At 53.8% G+C, this 20,465-nt stretch overlaps 4 protein-coding genes and 1 long non-coding RNA gene across 6 annotated transcripts in view; 1 reads left to right on the top strand and 4 right to left on the bottom strand.

The window, feature by feature from the left end:
- Nucleotides 1-445: 445 nt before the first annotated feature.
- On the bottom strand, nucleotides 446-4,813 carry HOXB5 (homeobox B5). Its single transcript, XM_017853964.1, has 2 exons — nucleotides 2,310-4,813; nucleotides 446-1,658 (listed from the first exon to the last, which is right to left on the bottom strand). The coding sequence occupies exons 1-2, from the start codon at nucleotides 2,869-2,871 to the stop codon at nucleotides 1,411-1,413; spliced, it is 810 nt and encodes a 269-aa protein (XP_017709453.1). The 5' UTR covers nucleotides 2,872-4,813; the 3' UTR covers nucleotides 446-1,410.
- A 102-nt stretch (nucleotides 4,814-4,915) lies between these two features.
- On the bottom strand, nucleotides 4,916-15,477 carry HOXB6 (homeobox B6). The gene is made up of 3 exons (XM_017853965.1): nucleotides 13,657-15,477; nucleotides 6,882-7,406; nucleotides 4,916-5,822 (listed from the first exon to the last, which is right to left on the bottom strand). Exons 2-3 carry the CDS (start codon nucleotides 7,294-7,296, stop codon nucleotides 5,563-5,565), a joined length of 675 nt encoding a protein of 224 aa, XP_017709454.1. The 5' UTR covers nucleotides 7,297-7,406; nucleotides 13,657-15,477; the 3' UTR covers nucleotides 4,916-5,562.
- On the top strand, nucleotides 9,597-11,516 carry LOC108516468 (uncharacterized). The gene is made up of 2 exons (XR_001881833.1): nucleotides 9,597-9,696; nucleotides 11,250-11,516. It is a non-coding gene; the product is annotated as an uncharacterized LOC108516468 (long non-coding RNA).
- Nucleotides 15,478-16,397: 920 nt separating the features above from the next.
- On the bottom strand, nucleotides 16,398-19,865 carry HOXB7 (homeobox B7). Its single transcript, XM_017854033.1, has 2 exons — nucleotides 19,357-19,865; nucleotides 16,398-17,240 (listed from the first exon to the last, which is right to left on the bottom strand). The coding sequence occupies exons 1-2, from the start codon at nucleotides 19,754-19,756 to the stop codon at nucleotides 16,987-16,989; spliced, it is 654 nt and encodes a 217-aa protein (XP_017709522.1). The 5' UTR covers nucleotides 19,757-19,865; the 3' UTR covers nucleotides 16,398-16,986.
- Nucleotides 19,866-20,212: 347 nt separating this feature from the next.
- The window catches only part of HOXB8 (homeobox B8), a 3,885-nt gene continuing 3,632 nt past the window's right edge, over nucleotides 20,213-20,465 (bottom strand). For both annotated transcript variants that reach the window (XM_017854030.1, XM_017854031.1), the window contains exon 3: nucleotides 20,213-20,440. In XM_017854030.1, coding sequence (XP_017709519.1) covers nucleotides 20,329-20,440 — 112 coding nt within the window. In that variant the 3' untranslated portion in view covers nucleotides 20,213-20,328. The remainder of the gene's footprint in view (nucleotides 20,441-20,465) is intronic.

Below are 20,465 nucleotides of genomic sequence, written 5' to 3'. Positions count from 1 at the left end.
TTTTTTTTTTTTTTTTTTTTTTGCTTTAGTTGGTGGCAGAGCTGAATTGGGACTTGGAGTAGGAGACAGGGGGCTGGGCAGGCCTCTACCACTCCCAAAAGGCTAGGAGCCTCCCGCTGAGGACTTAGGCCCAAATTACTTTCCCAGAAGAGTTTTCCAGAGGCTTCCTTGGCCAGCTAATGGAAGACCAGGATAGAGTCTAGTTCAGCCTTTCCCCTGCCCCAGCCCCACATGGGGTTTCTGGGCCTTGGAGTTCCCCAGGCACCAAGGTCTGTTCTCTAGCCCAAGCACTGTTGACCAAGCCAGGGACTTACATGGCTGAGAAGAGCTGTTGGGAAGCAGCCTACTTTTTCTTCCCTGCACCCCAGATCTATTGAGAATGGTGCAGGGTGTGCCTGGGATGGAAGAGGCAGACCCCTCGGAGAAAAGACAAGTGGAAGGGCAATGGAGTGGGGGAAACATTTATTTGACTTCCAGGAAAGCTACAAACAAATACCAAAAGCGAATCACTGAGACAGGCCCCGCAAAGAGATTTCACACGTAGCACAGCATCCACTCGCTCACTACAAATGGTCTTGGAAGCAAAATGGGTAAGGGAGAGATGGGTCTGACCCAGACTATCCCCATATTTATAAGCTTTGGGCCCTCTAGCTGGACCCATGGATTCACAGAGAAATACACAAGACATTTTGCACTGAGGATCATTTTTGTTTCCGTATACTCCCAGACCAGGCCTTGTGGGGCCTACCCAGGCAGCAGGAACTTAAATCTCACTATCTTCTTTCTCTCTTCTCAATATTATCCCTTTGGTCCTCCCTAGCCCCTTCCCACCCTAGGACCAAGCCCCTAGGAGACTTGGGCCTGGGGAGTGGGGAGAGAGGAAGAGGAGAATGAAAAGAGACTCCATCTCTGAGGCCAGCTCAGCTTGGCCCCACTGCGGCACTACCCCACCTCAACTGCTGCCCCTTACAGAAGTTTCCAGCTGAAACTCAAAATACAGCGATCATCTTTTTATAAATAAGTTAGAACACAGATGGGGAGGGGAGAGTTCACATTAAACATGCGAATTTCTTTTTTTTTTTTTTTTTTTTTTCCTGGGGGAAGGACTGCGATCACAGACACAAACATTCAGAAACGCTGGCGGATTTGGGGCAAGCAGAAGGGAGTTGGGAGCATGGAAGGAAAATAATAATAATTATTATTATTAACAATAATAACAAGATAACCAGTCCAGGAGAGAGGGAGCCACAGGAAGACCTAAGACCAAACGAAATATCGTAACACAAGGCCGGGGCGAGGCAGGCTTGTGGGAACCGGTCCCCAGCGGGCGGCGGCAGCGCGGGGAGGATTGGAGGGGCCAGGGCTGGGGGTGACATGGGCTCTTGGGCCGCTGGGCTCCTCTGGGCAGGCTCAGGGCTGGAAGGCGCTGCCGGCTGTAGCCAGGCTCATACTTTTCAGTTTGTTGTCCTTCTTCCACTTCATGCGCCGGTTCTGGAACCAGATCTTGATCTGGCGCTCGGACAGGCAGAGTGCGTGGGCGATCTCGATGCGCCGTCGCCGGGTCAGGTAGCGGTTGAAGTGGAACTCCTTTTCCAGCTCCAGGGTCTGGTAGCGGGTATACGCGGTCCGGGCCCTTTTCCCGTCCGGCCCGGTCATATCTGGAGCAGAAAGCCGCAAGGCAACGTTATTCCGGTTAAGGGAGGGGCACTGGGTGGGAGGGGCGGGGAGCAGGACCCAGGCGTCCCGGCACCCAGCTCACCACAGCTCCAATCCTCTCTACTCCAGATGCCCACATTCAAGCTCTATTTCTGCACCCCTTTCTCCTGCATCCCCCACTTCTGCCGGCAGCCAGTGCGCCCGGCTTTGTCTTTTGCTCGCTCCTAGTGCCTCACCCTTGGCTGGGCTCAGGCGGCCGCTCGCCCCGGGAGGGAGGAGAGCGGTTGCACTTTTGCCCTGGAAAGCTCCTTTTACTGCTCACCCCTTCTTTGCTAGCGGCAGTCTCAAAATTTCAGGGGTAAGCAGAACTCTTCCCCACATTACATGAACCCCATCCTTTATTCTGAAGCTGGTACAGCTGCGCTAATAAAAACCTAAGCCGAAGCTGAAACAAATTATTAAAAATATCCCCCTCTAACAGAGAGACCCTGTTTGGCTCTGTCTACCAAGCTATGAGGCCCCTCTTAGAGACTTCTCCCCCTTGGAAAAATGAATCTATATTTAGGGTAAAGCCAAGCTCTCCTTGTTCTCCCATCCCACCCCAAAACGCAGAGAAGGAAAGCTGAGAATACAAAAAAGAGAGAGAGAATTACCATGGCTGATGTGAAGCTTCCTCATCCAGGGGAATATCTGCGGAGTCTGCCCCTCAGGCGCGGCTGTGGAGGTGGCCATGGGCTCTGGCTGCGCCCGAGCTAGGCTGGGGCTGCTTAGCTGGCTCGCCGCTTCCTCAGGCTCCGAGGACGCACTGGCCTCGTCTATTTCGGTGAAATTGGCGCTGGAACTGGCTGAGGTCGCCTGGTCGGAGGGGGACGAAGCAGAGGGCTTGGCGCCGTGGCTGTCGCCGTTGGTGCAGGGCAGGGACTCGGGCGAGGACAGGGAGCAGCTCGAAGCCGCTTGCCTGAAGCGGGGCTCCTGGGCGGGCGCTGGGAAGGCGCGCGAGCTCTCGCCCACCGCCCCAAAGTGGCTGGAGGAGGCCGAGGAGCGGTTGACGCTGAGGTCCATCCCATTGTAATTGTAGCCGTAAGAGCCGGTGTGCATGGCAGCGGGATCCCTGTAAGAGCCGCTCAGAGAGCTGCCACTGCCATAATTTAGCAACTGATAGTCCGGGCCATTTGGATAACGCCCCGAGAAGGAGTTTACAAAGTACGAGCTCATTTGGGTGATTTTGGAGGGCTTGATTTGTGGATCGTGGTCGTTATAACCCTGTGCTTCACGATTTATGATGTATTAATGAATTATAGCGATGCACTGTACTTCGTTTTGCTATGTATGCGGCCAAATATGGGGGGGGTTGGAAGGGGGGTGGGGGGGCGTTAGGGAATCACGTGCTTTTGTTGACCAGTCGTAAATTCTCGCTGATGACCTCAAGAGGTAATTCATGCTCTATGGTTACAAATAATGACGATCCGAGAATCGTTAGGGCCGATTCAATGCGAGCCTCCGAGAGAGGGGAAAAGGAGAAGGGGAGAAACTGGGAGAAGGTTGGCGTTGGCCTCTGAGCAGAGCGCGCCACCTCCCGGCGATCGACGGGAGCGCGGGCGGGAGACCGCCATGGCGGCGGCTGCTGCCTCCCTGCCGGCTCCCTGCAGCCGCCGGGAGAGAAAGAAACCCGGCCAAGGCTCAGCCACAGGGTTGAGCCTTTTCGAGCAGGGGTTGGGCTTTTTACCCACTTTCTTGTGGGTGGGGTTAGCCTCTCTATTTGGTTCCTTCTCCCTACATCATCATTGTCGTTATTATTTTAACTTTGGATGAGAAGATTAAAGATTGAGTTGCTTTTCCCTTTCTCGGGCTTTGCAAGTCTCCGAGTTGGAGGCGGAAATGGGGGAAGGGTTGGAAGTTGTGTGTGAAAAACAGTTATTGTAACGGGTTTTCCCCGGGAGCTTAGCCCTGCCTGCATCCTGGTGGGGCTGCTGTTGCCGGTCCACAGCGCCCAGGCCGAGCCGGCAGGACTGGACGGGAGGCTTGAAAAACAAGCAAAAGAAGCGTTCACTTCTCCTGGGCCACTTGGAAGTTCGAAATCCCCTTCCTGACCTCCTTGGTGGTCCTTAACCCAGGCGTGGGAAGTGACAGAGCAGGACAGGGACCCCAGAAGCCGAACACAGCTGGGGCTAAGTGGCCTAGTTGCCGAAAAGACCACAGCGGCCACCGCGTCTGCTGCTTGGGTTTGAGTAGTAACATGTGTCTGAGAGTTTGTAAAGCGGAGCCCCTTCCCCTCGTCCTAGGCTACTGCATTTGGAGGCCCCACTCCAGGCCCCTCACTCGCAGCTGGGCAGTTTGAGAATTTGCCTGGTGTCAGCCGCCTTCCTGGAAAAGGGGTTCCAAGGACCCTCATGCTTTGCTGAGCACCCTGGGCGGCCAGAGACCGCCCGAAGCTGGTCCCCTATTAGGAGGGGATTATTTTCTTTAAAAATAATAAAGGAAGCCAGAGGGCGGAGGAATAAAGGAAAACAGTGGCCGCAACTTGCCCTCTGGGTGCCGGTGCAAGCAGAGAGAGAATGGGCCATTCCCGGTTGAGAGGATGACACTAAATGCCCCATCACCTGGCCTCCTGCCCTGGGGTCTCCAAGGAGCAAGGGAAAGTTGTGCCCTTCGGCCTGTGCCTGGCTGGTGGCTTTACATTCCCCTGCTTGAGGCTGATCTCCTACTTGAGGCTGACCTCCTACTTGAGGTGGGAAGGGGCACCTGGAGCCTTCAGCTACAGGGCGAGAGATATCCAGTGGCCCCATTTTTTAGTCTCCGCAGCCACAGGCCAGGAGCAGAGAGCCAAGGCTGGCGAAAAAACCTGGCCATGTGGACGGGCCAAAGGCCAGGGGTCTCTGCGAAGGTGAGGACAGAAAAGAGCTGCAGAGGCCCCCAGACTCGATGGCTCCGTCTCCGCAAGAGAGCTTTAGGGGCCTCAGTGGCTCCCTTAGTGCTGTGGACACAGGAGGAGAGGCTAGAGAATGAGAGGGAAACAGCCCCTCTCCATCCCCCAAGTCTGCACGGGGAGAGGCGGCTGTGAGCCTCAGCACCAGGGAAACGCAGCGCTGGGGCCTGGGCAGGACTGATCGCTCCAGCCTTTATCTCAGCTGTAACTTCCCAGTCGAACAGGGCTCGCTTCAGGGGGCCAGGGCTCTCGCTTTTGCTGAAGAATTCTGGCTCAAGACGGATGGAGAGGCTGGGGGTTGAGGGGAGAGGGAAAAACGGCAGGGGAGGATCGGAGGTGACCCAGCGTCGAGTTTTCACATCTTTATTATTGTTATTATTATTATTATTATCATCATCGAAGTATTTCACGTCCCGAGCTAAGACAAGACTACAAACACAACACATAGAAAATTAATAAAATAGAACTTTGTTTTCTTCTGAGGCTCCTCTTCTTACTTCTAGGTAGTATGTGCTCCTTCCAGTGGCTTTGGGGAGGGGGTGGGAGAGACGACAGGTCTGGGATCAGGGAGTCTTCAAGGCCTCCGCTGAGGGGACAGCGAATCTACCATTGAACCGTGCATGGGGGACATGGACGAAATGAGACGCGACAGGGACAAGAGCATTTTGCTCTGCTTCCAGGAAACATCAAGTGAGTCCGATCCTCAGTTCTCACCAGGAAGCCTGATCAGGCTGAGGCGAGTTCCTCGGGAAGGAAGGGCGCGCGGGGTGCTGGGTGGGCTCGAGTAGTGAGGCCTCAGAGCACCCACCGGGAGCTGTGCGGGCGGGGGCGTGGAGGAGAGAGCTGGGCCCCGCCTGTCGTGCGCTGGAGAGCAGGTCTCCTGGCTCCCCCACCCGAGAGCCTTCCTTCCCGGGTCTCTCCGACGCCCTCGGCTCCCCACAGGCCTTTCCCCTCGCGTCCTCCCTCCCTTTCCAGCACCTTCACTCGGCCGGTTTTTCTTCCTCCTCCTCGGCACTGAGCTGAGACGCGCTGAGCAGTTTGCTCTCCTTTTTCCACTTCATGCGTCGGTTCTGGAACCATATCTTGATCTGCCGCTCAGTCAGGCACAGGGCGTGCGCGATCTCGATGCGCCGCCGCCGCGTCAGGTAGCGATTGTAGTGAAATTCCTTCTCCAGCTCCAGCGTCTGGTAACGCGTGTATGTCTGGCGGCCTCGCCGGCCACTGGGCCCAAAGGAGGAACCTGTTACGCAGAGTGGAGATGCTGAGGCCTGGAGTCACCGGGCCCAGGGCCCCCTCCCCTAGTCGACCCTCGAACACAGACTCCAGCCAGTACAGGGATACCCTCCACTCTGCCGGTTCCCTTCCCCACTTTCGCACTCCTCCAGCGCCCCCTCCAGATTCCCTCCTGGTTTCCTAGGCCTGTGCCGTCTGTCTAGATGGGGGAGGGGAGGAGCAGTTTGAACTCCCACCTGAGCCTGGGGGGAGGGGCTGGTCAGGTGTGTCTCTTCCTAGTTGCATCTTGTCTTTCCCTCGCTTTCCATCCATCTTTCTCCCCCACCCCCATTCCGCCAACCCAGTGATAAATCCAGGCCCTTAATCCGTAATGACGTAGATCGATCCATAGTCCACATTAACGGCTCCGCACTTTCGAGTCCGGCTAATGGACATCAGTTGGGACTTAAGGCCAACAAATAATCCAACCTGAGACCCCGCGCCTGTTTCTTCCTCTCTCGCTCCGCCTGCTCCCTCTCTCTTCCTTCCCCTTATTCCTCCTCCCTCCTCTGATTACCACCCCTTTCCTGGTGCCTCATCTTGCCCCAGCCCCCCACCCTCAGGGAAACACAGTCCCAGTCAGACTCAACTCTTCCTCTTCAGCGTCACCTCCTACCCCCTTACATGACGCACTCCGTTTTTAATGGAGCCGTCTTTGGTTGGGGAACCCTACCAGGGCTGGGAGAGGGGGGCTGGGGGCGCAAAGTAAAGCCAAGCCCGTGTCTGCGGGCCCCTGCTCCCTTTCCTGTCCTGGAACCCCGGCTCTGGCCAGGGGTCCCAGGAGAGCACACTCCCTCCCCGTTACTCCCAGTGTGGCTGGGACTTTGCAAACTTTGTAACTCCTGCCTAATAGGAGACACAGCGAGAGACCCCGGGCAGGCACCCAATCTTCTTCTATCTCCTAACTGAGATGCCCACCCAGCACCCTGTGGGAGATTGGGGCAGGGGGCGCTCACTAGTTCTGTGTCCCGGGGTGGGGGCCCGGGAAGCCAGGGCGACGGCGACGGCGACGGGAAGTCTCACTCACTGTTGCACGAATTCATCCGCTGCATCCACGGATAGACCGGAGTAGAGCACTTCTGCTCTTCTGTCTCGCCGAACACGCTCTTGTCCTGCGCGCAGTCCGACTTCCGCGGCTCGGGGTGGAACGGGGGCGGCTCTTCGGCGCCGGAGAGTGCGCAGGCCGACTCCTTCTCGCGGTAGAAGGCCGGCGCCGGCCCGTAGTCGCAGGGCGCCGCTCTGCCGTAGCCACTGCCCGCCGGCGGGTAATAGGAGGAAGTGGCAAAGCCCTTGTCCTGGCCCGGCCCTGGCCCATAGGGCGCGGGGTAATGCCTCAGCGGGTCCGCATAGCCCGATGAGTAGAGCGGTAGCTGGCCCAGGAAGGACTCCTGCCCGCTGGCCAGAGTGACGGGGAAGGTGGAGTTCACGAAATAGGAACTCATTGGGAGGGGAGGCGCGCGCGGCCACTGCTGCTCCGCCGGGTTTATGATTTGTTGTGTTTTATAGTCCGAGCGCCGCGCCTATTAGTAGTATATCCGAGATTGGGTTTTAGCTGAGGGGGGATGGCGAGGTGCCAGTGAGGGCCAGAAGGAAATACAACCATCTGATCCAACACTGACCAATGGCAGAGGCAGGAATTGTCAAATAGCACCCAGGAGGAGCGCAGCCCGCACGAGGGACCCGCGCACAAACCTATCAACCTTTTTTTTCCTCCTTCTCCTTCGCCTTTCTCTCTCTCTCTCCCCAACAACACAGCGCGTCCTGTTCCACCTACGTAGGATCTGTGAAACAGGCTCTGTGCCTTTGAGGGAGGAGGGAGCGTTTAGATTGAGACCACCCCACTCCCGGGTGATTAAATAAATACATCTCTCTCCTACCCCACGCAGGATTGGAAAAAGTTAATTGTGTTTTCAGAAAAGTTAACCCCTGCGTTGCTTGGGCCCCTTCTCTCCAGGGAGGGGTGGGTAAATGTCTCTGAATCTCCTTGAGAGAGAACTAAAGAAGAAGATTTGTTTCTAGGGTTTTATGTCGGTGGAAGGTGAGAAGAGTTCTCCGCTAAGACAAGCAAAGAAGAAACACCCTCCTCCCCAGGTTTTGAACATCGTTCTTCCTGTTTATCAGATCTGATCTCTCTCCTCCAAGCCTCGGGTTATTGTTCCTGCTTCTCCACAACCCTTCTGTTCTGAGGGGGCAGGCCAGATCCCACTGCCTAGAAGACCCAGAAGAGGAGGAGCCGGCAGGAGGGACTGAGCCCAAGCTTCCCCTTCTGGCTCTGTGGCTAGACTAGGAGCTTCTTGGAAGGTGGCGATGGGGGCGGCTACCCAAAACATTCTGCCTGGTTCTAGTATGCAGCTTCTCACTCTTGACAGGGGAAGGGGCACTGGGGAAAGCGACTAACCCTCTCCTCACTTGGCGATATGGAGTGAAGGAGTGAGGGGTATCCCTCAGCCTAGGCGGCTTTATTTGTCTGATCCCTATCCTGCCTGCAACCCTCACTCCAGTACCCTCTGCAATCCCAAAAGACTTAAGAATAGCCTGGGCTATAGGATTTTCAGGAATCAAGTATGTCCCTGTAAATCTGAGGACAAGGAAGAAATCATTCTTCTTCCAGTTGTGGGCTTCAAACCCTCCTGATAGTTGAGGCAGTCAGAGACCACTGGGAAGAAAGGCACCCTCACTCTTCTTCCAAGTCTCTGTAGGAGCTGCCTGTTCTTTTTGAAATTAATTCTTTCCCAAGACTTGGTTTTTGCTTTAGTTTGATAGGGAGAGAAGGGCATTTGCGTTCTCTTGGGGACTCAGCAGGCAGCTTCCAGCCATCAGCCAGCATTCCCTCTCCCTTCTGTCTGTGTCTCAGCATCGCTACAATTCCCTCCCACACCCCATGTTCATATCATCAGCTTTGCTGCCTTACAAATTTGGGTGTGTGAGAGAATGTATATCTCTGGCTCTTTCATCCAAGGAAAATGATCATTGAGCCCAGGCTGGGAGACAGGGCCACAGAGCATTTCCAACATTCTAATATGGATCCACAGGCCACATAGTGAAGGGTGACAACCTTCACACCTGGGGACAAGAAGGGGCCAGGGCATGGAACAAAGTCAGATGTCAGGCCAGGCTGACCCTCCTCTGCCTTGTCCTTCCTTTGGGCTCCTTTTTCTGGCCAAGTTCTCCCCACTGAAGATGGTAAAAGACACTAGAGAATGTGGTAGAGGACTGAGCTTAGATGACCAAGGGTGGGAACTTACTTGGTTGCAACATGGTCTCCAAGGCTCTCTGAACTCAGGGCAACTTCTAGGCTGCACCTTAATGGCAAAATGGCCATCCCTGGATGTCCCTCCAATCACTTCCTAACCTGACTCTATGGGAGTTTTTGATAAGCATTTAAGAAAACAAATTTAAACCCCCTGATAATGAAGAAGGATAAATATTCCAAACCTAGCTATGGTTGGGCTCACTTCTAGAGAGGACTAGGGGCCATTTGAACAGGGGGGGAAAAAGTGGGAGAGAGGGCTTGCATGCACCTCCCTCCCTGCTGCTGAGGCTGAGCCCTGGGCCTCAGCCTTCCGTGCCTCCTCCCGGCCCAACAATGTCCCCATCCTAGCACTAAATAGTGTGGTTTTCTCAGTGGAGTCTGAACAAAATAAGATCTCGTGAGGAAGGGAGCATTTCCCTGTGTCAGAAGCAGGAAAATAATTGCCCTATCTTTAGAATCACAGCCCCCAAATTTACCTCACCTCTGCAGGTTGCTTGTCTGGAGATGGAGCCACTATGGGCAGGGCCTGGGCGCCTGGAGTCGGGCATGAAAGGAAATAGCGCCTCATCGCTCTTATCTAAGCCCAGAGGTATTTATGAGCGTTTATTCATCTGATCTGTTTGTTTGGGAAAAAGAGCAGGCGGGCAGGGCGGGCCAGAGACCGACTCCTTTCTGGAGCCAGATCCCTACGAATCTGTCTGTGGTTCGGTCCACCGCCCTCTGTCTGTCTCCATGGGGGAATATGTAAATACACAGCGGGCTCAGCCATCCGCCAGTCTGGGGTGTCTCTCCCTGCCTCAACGAGGAAGTGTGTGTTCAGAGAGATGGATAGAAGTGTGTACCAATTCTTGAGTACATAACAGAGGGATTACACAGATACCCCACAGGCAGGATTTATAATTGTAATTTTCTATGCTGTGAGTCTGCAGTCCTGTGGGCAAGCTAACACATTCCAGTTCCCAGGAAAATGTTTCCTAAGTTGTGTTCAGTTCAGGAGAAAAATTCTTGATAGGTAACCTCAGGAGGGATATTTGCCTCTTTGTGTGTGTGTGTGTGTGTGTGTGTGTGTGTGTGCGCGCGCGCGCGCGCGCGCGCGCGGTGTGTGTGTGGGGGTACTGAGACATTGTCCAGGCTTCTGATTTCCTCTAAGCTATAAGGCCCTCTCCCTCAGCTCTTTGGGGGTGATGAGCACCTTCCCCCACTACTGCCAACTTTGGCTGGGGTGGGATGGGATGAAAATATTTCAACTCAATTCTCACCCTGGACTCTGTTTCTCTGGGTTTGGGGAACATAAATAAATGTTCCCAGGGGTACTGAGTGATCACTCCCATAGGTTGAGGGAGGCTCTTTAGATGAGACACTTTGCCCTAAAATTGGTCCGTTCAAATCAAAGTACAAAGACTTCATTTTCATTATGCAAATGAGCGGCATCCTCTTTGATCTTTAAGGGGAGTGAGCAGTAGCGCTGAGCCACTCTCCCAGTTTCCTACCCTCACCCAGGGCGCAACCTAAAGGCCCTGAAGTGTTTCAGTACCATGTACCAGCTTGACTTCTCTACATGTCTTTTGGATTGTCCAAAAGTAAAACAATCTCCGAGGGGCCAAGGACCTTCTATGGCTGGCTCCCTCGGGGCCTCCTATAGAGCACCTCGCTGAGCCGGGCCATACAGCCACCAGAAAGTCACTCTCGCTGCAGAAAAGCTGAAAAGAGCTGCTCCAGAAGCGCCAAAAGCGGGTGGGGGCCGCAGCCACAGTGTTTGTCCCCAGCACCACCAGGCACCTTAACCTCATCAGCTCCTCTAGCCCTGGGCCAGACTCTGAGAACACCTTGGTCTGACTGGCACCGCAGGCAATTTCCTGGAACCCCACCCCCACCCAGGAATGGGACCACAGCACCTTTAAAGGAACTGCCAGAGCTTCCTCCTACGGCTTGAAAGCCCAAGCTAATCAGTAACCCGTGAGACGGGGCCAATATTCAAACGCTGCAGCAGAGGCGCATAGCCTAGCCCTGGCCACTCCCTCTTGGGAAGGTGGTCGAGTTAAGCCGGTGTGAAGGGTCCAACAGGAACGGAAATTACCACAGTGTGATTCCTTAATGATTTGGCCCCAGTCCACTTCCAAATTTTTCCCAAATCATATTTAGGTCCACTTCGCTTGAAAAGATCGAGAATGGGGGAGGGGATTGACACTCGCTTGCAGACATCAACAGTTTCCAGAAAACTCCGTTCAATTCCTTCACCACGAACCCACCAACCAAGGAACTGGCGAGACCCACCAGCCAACCAGGAGAACACAGACCCGGTTTGTCTTTTGACAACCGAGTGGAACTGCCGGGGCCGGCGCCTGCCCTGCGGGTCCCCTCCCTTGGCAGAGAAGAAAACCAAATAAACCTTGAACAGCCTTGGCTTCGGATGTCTCAAGCTGCCTCTTCCTCTCCCGCACCTTGGTGGGGTGGGGGTGGGGTGGGGATGGCGGTGGGGGTCTTGTCTCTGATCCCTCTACTCTTTGATTCAGGGCCCCTGCCCGCTGGAAGCAGAATTAGACATTTTAAAATATGCCCTAGAGGAAGCCGCTTCCCCTGCCAGCCGCCAGGTTTGGGGCTGGGATGGGCGGAGACTGGGGGAGTGGGAAATTGGGGATGATGGGTGAAGGAGAGACTTCTCTAACCCACACCGGGGAACCAAGATCCAGCTGAGAGAGTCGGCGTGGGCCCGAAATCCCCCGAATCCCGTGGATCTGCGCGACCGGGTCTCCAGGCGTCGGGGGCACCGCTGGACAGTGTCGCGGGGCTTGCGGCCCCTAAGCCGCTTGTCTCTGAACGGACGGTAGATGGCAGCAAACCGCATAATTTGGGTCACAGCGCACTGTCTAAGGGAGGATTTATAACCCTCCAAGACTACAGGAGAAAAAGACCTTTAGTATGGGTGGGTTTGGGAAAATTTTCCCTTGAGAATAGGCCCTGAGTGCCGTGGGTGCTGGCGGAGAACTCTCGCTACGAAGCCCAGCGGTCCCTCCGGGATCTCAGGCCGGGCCTGAACCTAGGGCATCTACCTGGGGCCACAGAGCTGCCTCTTTCGTGCCACAAGTGGCCGCGTCGTCCCTCTCCTAGCTTAGGACTGGGATAATAAATATATCCCCACTTCCAAAACGCCCCAGACCCTGTAACTCCGGGACAACCAGAGGCCCGAGGCATCTGGTCTTAAGAAAGAGAAAAGCAATTACATGTTCGTGCAAACCTAACTAAAAATCACAATCTCTCCTGCCCTGCACAGCCAACATCACTTATCTCTTGGCTGGAAGCTTCCCCAGAAACTCCCTTACCCCATTTTAAAGTACTTGCCTCAAGGCTGGCACCTACTTCCACCCCACCAGCTACTTTAGGAATCTCTGTCTCCTGCCCAATGGTTCTCTGCCCTCCCCACCCTCTAGAAGGCCTGACTGAGGGATAAAATTGGACACCCGAGGGACGGGACTGTCTGAGCTCAGTGCCAGTTAGCTTTTCAGTTTAGACGCTGCTAGGTCCCATAATTGGATTTTCTTTTTATTTTCTTCTTTCTTTCTTTCTTTTTTTTTATTTACAAGCCTAAAACAAAAATGCACTTAACAGCTTCTTCACAATCACCATGTCTGGACCCAGGAAAGTTTGAAATGTTATCATATCAGACATACACATGGCAATTTTTTCCTCCACCGAAATCCACACATCCCATACCAATACAACGCAAGTAATAGAAGCAATATCGTGCAGAAACCAACAGCTGCAACCTACCGCATTAAAACCACAAAACTGTCTCCCTGCAGAGCGAGGCTCCCTCCTGCGGGAGTGGCAGTGGCGAGATACTTGGGCATTCTCGGGCAGGCTTCCTGGTGGGTGGGTGTGGGGGGGTCTCCCTCGTTTTTGGTGTCTCCACCCATAGCCCTTTAATTTCAAAAATGTCTCCGAAGGGAGATAGTGAACATTTCTCTGTGAATTGTCTTTTCTGTGTTTCTCTAGCCGTTTCCTCTCCCTCGCCGGCCTCGGCGGAGATTCCAGGCCCTATAGAGACCAGGACGTCCCTTAACGCCACCGCCCCACATGCCAATGCTTCTGGGAACCCAGAGATATCCGCACCAGGCAAGATAACTGCGCGGGGGCAATAGCTAGAGGCCGGGACAAGGGAGGGGTGGCAGGAGGGGGAGGGGGCAAGCCCACGGAGGCCATAAGGACTGGCTTCTTTAGGTGCCACTGAAGTCCAGATAACCCACCCCCCCCATCCTCTCTTTCGCTGCCCCCTTGCTTGAGTCTCTTCTCCAAGCATAAGAAGGCGACTTAGAGCTGGTCTCCTGGCCGTCTTTTGATTCCTCTTCCCGCTTTCCCTGCCTTGGCTCCCCCTCCAGGAAGCAGCCACCTCTCTCTCCACCTCCGAATTTCCTGGGAAGCTTTTCCCTGCAGCGCCCAGAGATGGGGTTCAGCCCCGTCTTGGAGCGGGGAGGAGGGAGAAAACCCAAGCCCCACCCCCCACACACAAAAGCGATGCAAAAGAACAAGAAAATTGTAGAATCTCCCTTACCTTTGCAGACCTTGGGATTTTTTTTTCCCCTCCGGATTGAAAGGAATGGGTAGGGAGGAAAGAAGGAGTGTTCAGTTTCTTCTTCAGCTTCCAGATAATATTGTCCCAACGTGAGAGCCGTTGCTTCCCCTTCTCTGACTTGGGAGAGAGGGTGTTTCATTTTTCTGACATTTGCATAGAAAACGGAGTAAGTTCTGGCTTTGAAAAATAGTATGGGGCTGCGATCCTGGGCAGATTGTCCATTTACCTTCCATGGTGACTAAAATCCCAGATCAGTGAGAAAATTAACTTATCAAAATTATTTTTGGTTCTCTCTTTGTGTAATTCCCACCCCTCCTTCTCTCCCTCTCCCTCTTGCGCGCTCTCTCTCTCTCTTTTCTCCTCACCCCCCTCTCTCGTCCTCTCTCTCTTTTGCTCTATCGAGCTGATACTGAAGTATAAAAATATCAAGAGGCTGGAGCCCTGAAGGACGACAGTGCTCCGACCTAGGTGTGGTGTCCAAAAGAATGCTGCATTATAACCACCAGGGAAATGATAAAAAGTTCATGTTCACGATCGCCCGGCCACATGACCGGCGCCGGCCAATCGCTGGATTCAACCACTCATAAACTTCTATCACAAAGTTGTAAATTTTCATAAAACAACAAGGAATTTATTGCATTTCTTCATGGCTGCTCCACCAGCAACCCTTTTCTCAGTCGCCATCTTCTTTTCTTCTCCTTCTCTCTTTTTGGGGAAACCCCAATCTGAGAAGGGGTGAGATTTGGGGAGGCAGGAAATCAGAGTGGAGAAGCCGTAACCGTACAGCTGGGAAGGGGGTTCTTTTCCGAACCTCCCTATTTTCCACAGAAGCTCTGCGCCCTCTTCTAGTAAAAGTCTACCCCAAATCCTCTGCATAGGGACTGTTCTGAGACAATTTGGGGGTGAGGCAGGAGCAGGAGCCGGTGCCTAGAGTTGCCACCTTCATAAGGGCAAAATGAAAGCTTCAGTGTCCCCTCTCCCCCTCTGAACTGGCCCCTCATTGCTAGCCCTGTAGATGGCAGGACCCCACCTGTGAGGCTTGCAACATTGCAGGCATGGGGGCCTTAAATCCCCTAGGGCTTAGTGTTTGCCCCAGGAGGAGAAGTGGCCTGGATGGGGGCCAAGGCAGATAGTCAGATTCTCGCCTCCGCAACCCAGAAACTGGGGGAGGGTAAAGCCGGATCCTGGCTTCTCCCGCCCAAATGCAGGCAAGTCCAGGTTCCCTTTGACAGCCCATCCGCTCTGCAGGGCGTTACGTGGTCATTAATGGGGGAAACTGCAGGTTTAGAAGCATTTTACATACAAATTCAAATTCAACAGATTATCCTAAAACCAACCCCCCTCCCTTTTTCTGTCCAAAGTCTGTTTAAATTTAAACAATCCAGGGTTTATAATCGGATAAATACTAAAAATCAGTTCAGCGGATCTAGTTGCATAGACACCATCCTCTAAGTTTTGGTCCTGCAATCAGTGGGTGTTTGGAAGCAAAAAACAAAATAAAAATTCAGCCCGGGTTTCTCAGGTCCCCTGAAATAACCCCGTCTTTCAAGTTGACCTACCAATGCCCAAATTGAGGAAACGAAATAACCTCCCCCCACATATTTTTCCTCCTCTCTCTATGTGCTGCGGAGATGGTTCCAGGCTGCTAGCGGCGGCTGGGAGAGCTGGCGGAGAGGCGCAGAGGAAGCCCCGGGCGTGGCGCGGCCAGGCTCCGAGAGCGGCCGGGATGCGGCCACACCAGTCTGGTAAACTCGCACCGCTCAGGATCTTGCTCCCGGACTCATTCACTTCCCCAACCCCCATTTTAAAGTTTTATTTGGGTCGTCTGTGTCAATTCAGAACGAGATAAATTAAGACAAAGGAAAGTAAAATAAATCGAAATAAAATAAAAGAATAGCTCTTGCCGAAAATGTTTGCCGTGCAAGCAAGAAGCCGTGAGCGCCCTAGCTGGAGGCTGCTCTGCGCTGAGAGGCCTCTACTCCAGGGCCTGGCCTCTACCCAACGCCACCCAAGAAGCCAGAGTGGATTTGGGTGTTCATTTTCCCTTTCCTTCCACTATTCCTTCATATGGGGCCTAGCAGCTTGGATTTCAGCTCCGTCTTTGTGCCTGGTCTGCAGCCCAGATCCAGATCCCGCAGCTTGGTTTCCAGGTCTGAATGAGGAAGCGCGTTTGTGAAATTGTGAGGTTTTTGTTTTGTTGTTTTGTGAGCGTGTGTGACTAAGCATGTGGGCTCCTGAATGCGTTTACTTGGGGGCAAATGTGAATCTGTGTTTATAAGCCAGTGTGTGAATGTACGCTGGTATCAATGTGTCTGCGAGTGTGAATGTGTGTTTACTTGTGAGCGTATGGGAACATGAATGCATATGTTCTGGGCGTGGGTTTGGTATTATGTGAATGCCTGTATGTTTATTTGTTAACATATGGATAGGAGTGTTTGTGACTGTGACAGTGCGTATCTGATGTCAGCCTGTAACACATGTGACTGTGCAACATGTATGTCAATGTGTGTAAAAGCGTGTAAAGGGAATGCATGAGTGCAATATCGGGGTTCACTAGTTGGCAGCCCCCAGAGCAGGAGGCACCACCAAGAAAAAGAACAAACTCAGCACAGAAATGAACCTGCATCACAAGTCAGAGCCAAGGGGCTCTGGGAAGCTTACACATCGCTAAGGCTGAACCCTTTCCCAGCTTTAGGAAGACACAGAAAATAGGGCATCTGTTTATTTTTAATTGGGTTTTATTTTTCCATCCTTTAGATACACATAGAATGTAAAAGGGAGCACGGGGCCGGGGGATGGGGAGCAAGGAGCAGCAGCCAGGCGCTTGGGGAACACGCGAGTGGTAGGTTTTGGGGCTCCCTAAGGCCCCTTGGTGCCACTACTGGGAAGGCGGAGGCTCAGGAGGGCAGGCAACCACAGGGTTAGTCCAGACCCACAGTCCACAAGACAGCATTAAAGAGGGCTTACAAAACAGCAAGATTTTACAAAGACCTTACAATAGCAACATAGAAAAGGGGAGGTAAATTCCAGAAAGCTACAGAACAGGTAGATAATGTCCTTCTCATATTGTACAAAAAAACCAAAGCTGACAGACTTTCCTATAGGTAGTATTTTTTCAGTGTTGAAAAACCAAAATTTCACCTTTCTCCTTTAAAATGTTTTAAACTCCTTTCATTTAAATAGTTTTTTGTTTTGTTTTGTTTTGTTTTAACTTCCCTATTTGATTTGAGTTTCCTGATTCAGCTCCCAGAGCTGGGCTTCTATTCCTCTCCCTTTCTCATGTCTCTTCCTCTGCCCTTTCTCTGTCCCTCACTCTTCCTCTTCCTCCTCTGCTTCAGCCTTGTCCTGGCCGGTGGTCCCGGGACCAGCGATCTTGTTCTCCTTTTTCCACTTCATGCGCCGGTTCTGAAACCAAATCTTGATCTGTCTTTCCGTGAGGCAGAGCGCGTGCGCGATCTCGATGCGCCGCCGCCGAGTCAGGTAGCGATTGTAGTGAAATTCTTTCTCCAGCTCCAGGGTCTGGTAGCGGGTGTAGGTCTGGCGGCCTCGTTTGCGGTCGGTTCCTGTGCACAGTATTTAGAGGAAAATCAGTGAGTAAAATCATACAGAATACGCCAAGAGAGTGTCCACCTCTCTTTTAGACCCTATATGTAATCTGAAGTCGAAGGGTGAAGAAGCCCATTTTCCCACTAAACCAAATTCTGGCTTTCCATACCCCAGCCCTTACTCCAGCTGCAGTTTCCCCTAATTGCATAATTTTCTACAGGCTTCTCAAGGCAAACATTCCTATTTTCCATCCAAGAAGTCTTTTTCAGCCTGGAGCTTCTGAACCCAGGAAAGTAACCTGCTGGCTCTTAAAAGGCTCTGCTCCTAAGGGGTGCAAGTGGGATGAGGGGAGGTTAAACCTCCTTTCACTCTCTGGGATCAAGGACCCTAAACCCCCTCTTTTGAATGCTGATCTGATGGTCTTTCAAGTAGAGACCAACAGAAACCATGCAAGTGACCCTGAAGTGGGGTGCCAGGCCTGGCTTGAGAGCATTTCCCAAGAAGTAAAGGAGACAAAGGGGCCCCAAAGACCCAGTCCCCCCAACTCATCCCCAGCATGTTGTGGAATGAGAAGGTAAGAATTTGCAGATTTCGTTGGAGCAGAGTTGGTCTGACAGCAGTGACCCTCTGATGATTCTTTTCCAGTGAGTGGCTAAGCTTCAGCCAGGGCCAGGCTGTCCTGCTTGCCTGCTTGCCTGCTTGCCTAGACAGCCCAGCTCTCTAAAGCAATCTTTGGGCCTCCAGGAAGGCACAGGGGAAGAGGAGAGACAGCAGCCTGGGATAGGATGGGAACATGGAGTATCTGGGTGGTGGGGGCTGAAGGGTAGAGGGGAACTTCTGCGTTAGGCCCAGAACCCTGAGGAGACTGAAAGAGGTGCTGATGTCAGCCCTCCTAGGAAGGAGACAGGGGAGGAGGGGCTAGGGGCCCTAGTTTCAAGTTAGATAAAAGCCAAGCTGAAATGCTTATGAGCAGAAAAAGTGGGGCTTTGATAAATCAACTGGAAAGGCAGTTAAACTATGGAGCAGGTAAAGGGGTCTATAACCACCAATACTGATGGTGTGAGAGCCGGGCTCCTTCTGGCCCCTGATCATCACTGGGTTGCGTGCCTCTGACCATGAGTCTTGGGTCTTCTGGACTTTGGGGCTAGCTCCCACGTTCATCTGCTTTGAAACAGTGCAGAAAAGGACGTCTGGATCAGACTTGGCAGGGACTCCATGGAACCTCAGCCTCTTGGGGTTCCTGTAGCAGCTGGCTGAGTGAACTGCACTCCCTAAGTTTTTATTTGGCTCCAGAGAGTCCTAGCCCCTCCCCCAAGAAGAGAGCCACTTATCTGGATTGACACCTCCAAACTTGGCCAGTTCTTTAGGGATTCCTAGGAGCCCTAGGAAGAGCACCTGAGGAAACCAGCTGCACTCCCATGAAGCCTCTGCCCCTTTCTAGCTCTCCTGTTCCACTCCCCCACCCACGTTCACTGGGATCAGGAGGCTCATCTCCCTTGGCCTCAGCCCCCTCCCTCCACCTGCCTCTCTAGCTCTGTGTCCCTGGTTGGGTCCTTTTCTCCTCCCGCCAGACCTCTACAGCCCACCTCTAATTGTCCTGATGGGAATAATGGGGGAGCGGGGTTGGCTGGAAAGGAAGGGGAGGGGAGAATTGCTTAGCGCTATGGCCCCCTCCCCCATACCTTATCCGAGCTGGGGCAGTGGGACACACCCAGGGCTGAGAGCCTTAGCTGGGAAGGGGGGAGAAGGGGGGAGACCCTAATAGCTATTCTCTGCAAACACTGGCCTTCCTCCGCAAGACAAACGGCCTCGTCTCCAGCCCGTGCCGGCACTGCTGATAAATATTTAAAGCTAAAAGGCCGAGAGGAAGGGTGGGGCGGGCTGGGGCTCGCAGCGCCGTGGTGTCGGCGAAGAGAGATCCGCCGGGAAGCAGAGCGAGCCTGAGAGCACCGAGCAAATATGGGGGCGGGGACGGCCTGCTGGGTCGCGGCCCAGTGGGTGCAGGCTTCCAGGCCGACCTCCGGCTGGGGAGCAGTCTGGACGCGGAAAGGGGCGCCCTGCCGGGAAGGGGGCGCCTTCCGGGTAATGTGCCCCGGCCCCTGGGGCTCGGGACAGCTCGGTGCGCGGCGTTACCTGAGCTTCGCATCCAGGGGTAGATCCGGAAGTTACTCTCGGCCGCCAAGTCCGAGTCCCTCTGCTCCTTGGCGCCCGCCGCCTTGGCGGAGTCGCCGGGACACACCCCGGAGAGGTTCTGCTCAAAGGGCGCGCAGTGCATGTTGAAGGAACTCGGCTCCAGCCCGTAGCCGGCCGCGTAGACGCCGGCCGCGCTCTGGCCCGCCATGCCCCCCCCGCCGGGGTACAAGCCCTGCATCGAGGCGGCGAAGGAAGCGCCCGAACCCGCTCCATAGCCCGGGCGCTGGGGGTTGGAAGCAAACGCACAAGAAGTTTGTTCGGGGAAGGCTCCGGTAGCGAAAACCGAACTTGAGGCTGGATATTTAGAAAATAAAGCATTCGCATAATACAATGAACTCATAATTTGGCCGGATGATTTGTAGGCAGGGACGTTTTAGTGTCGGTTTTACGAGATTCCTTGATATATTACAGAATTAGAGTCCAGATTTACACCAAAAGGACCCCTTTTCCTCTCCGGACCACGTGACCCCGCCCACGTGACGTCCCCTCCGCCAATGGCCGGGCCGCCTCCCCACGGCTCCCGGTAATACGGAAAAAATTGTGTGGCGTTGGATTTATAAAATATGATCAATAATGAATGGGATAGCCGAACCCTGTGGATTGGGGCTAGGGGCTCAAGAGCCGCTGCCGACTCCTGCGGGCTGGAGGCAGCTTGCAGGCGAGATTTGGGGAGGAAGAGATTGAGTGGAAGGGAAAATAACCTCGGGGCGATCCGTGTTGTCATCCCCCCCCCCCATCCTCTTCAGCCCGTTACCGAGCGAGAGACAAACGCAGGGATTGAATGCACGCAACTGGGTGGGTGGGTGCTTGGGGCAGGTCTGTTCTTTATTAATCCGGGGCAATTGTGCACGGCAAGGCCTTTTGGGGAAGTTGGTCCGGTTCTCCCAAGACGAGGAATGAGGCGAGCCTGGCTCACGGCTCTGTCTCTCTTGGTGCCCCAGATATGCGGGCGGAGATGGAGCAAGGCTTCCTAGGTGCTCCTAGGGCACAGGATCCAGCCCACGGGCCTTGAACGCTGCAGTTTCTGGTGGCAAAAAAAAAAAAAAAAA

The sequence above is a fragment of the Rhinopithecus bieti genome, unplaced genomic scaffold, assembly GCF_001698545.2.
Source record: "Rhinopithecus bieti isolate Rb0 unplaced genomic scaffold, ASM169854v2 scaffold_35856, whole genome shotgun sequence".
Lineage (NCBI taxonomy): Eukaryota > Metazoa > Chordata > Mammalia > Primates > Cercopithecidae > Rhinopithecus > Rhinopithecus bieti.
This window is presented reverse-complemented; position numbering and strand designations above follow the sequence as displayed.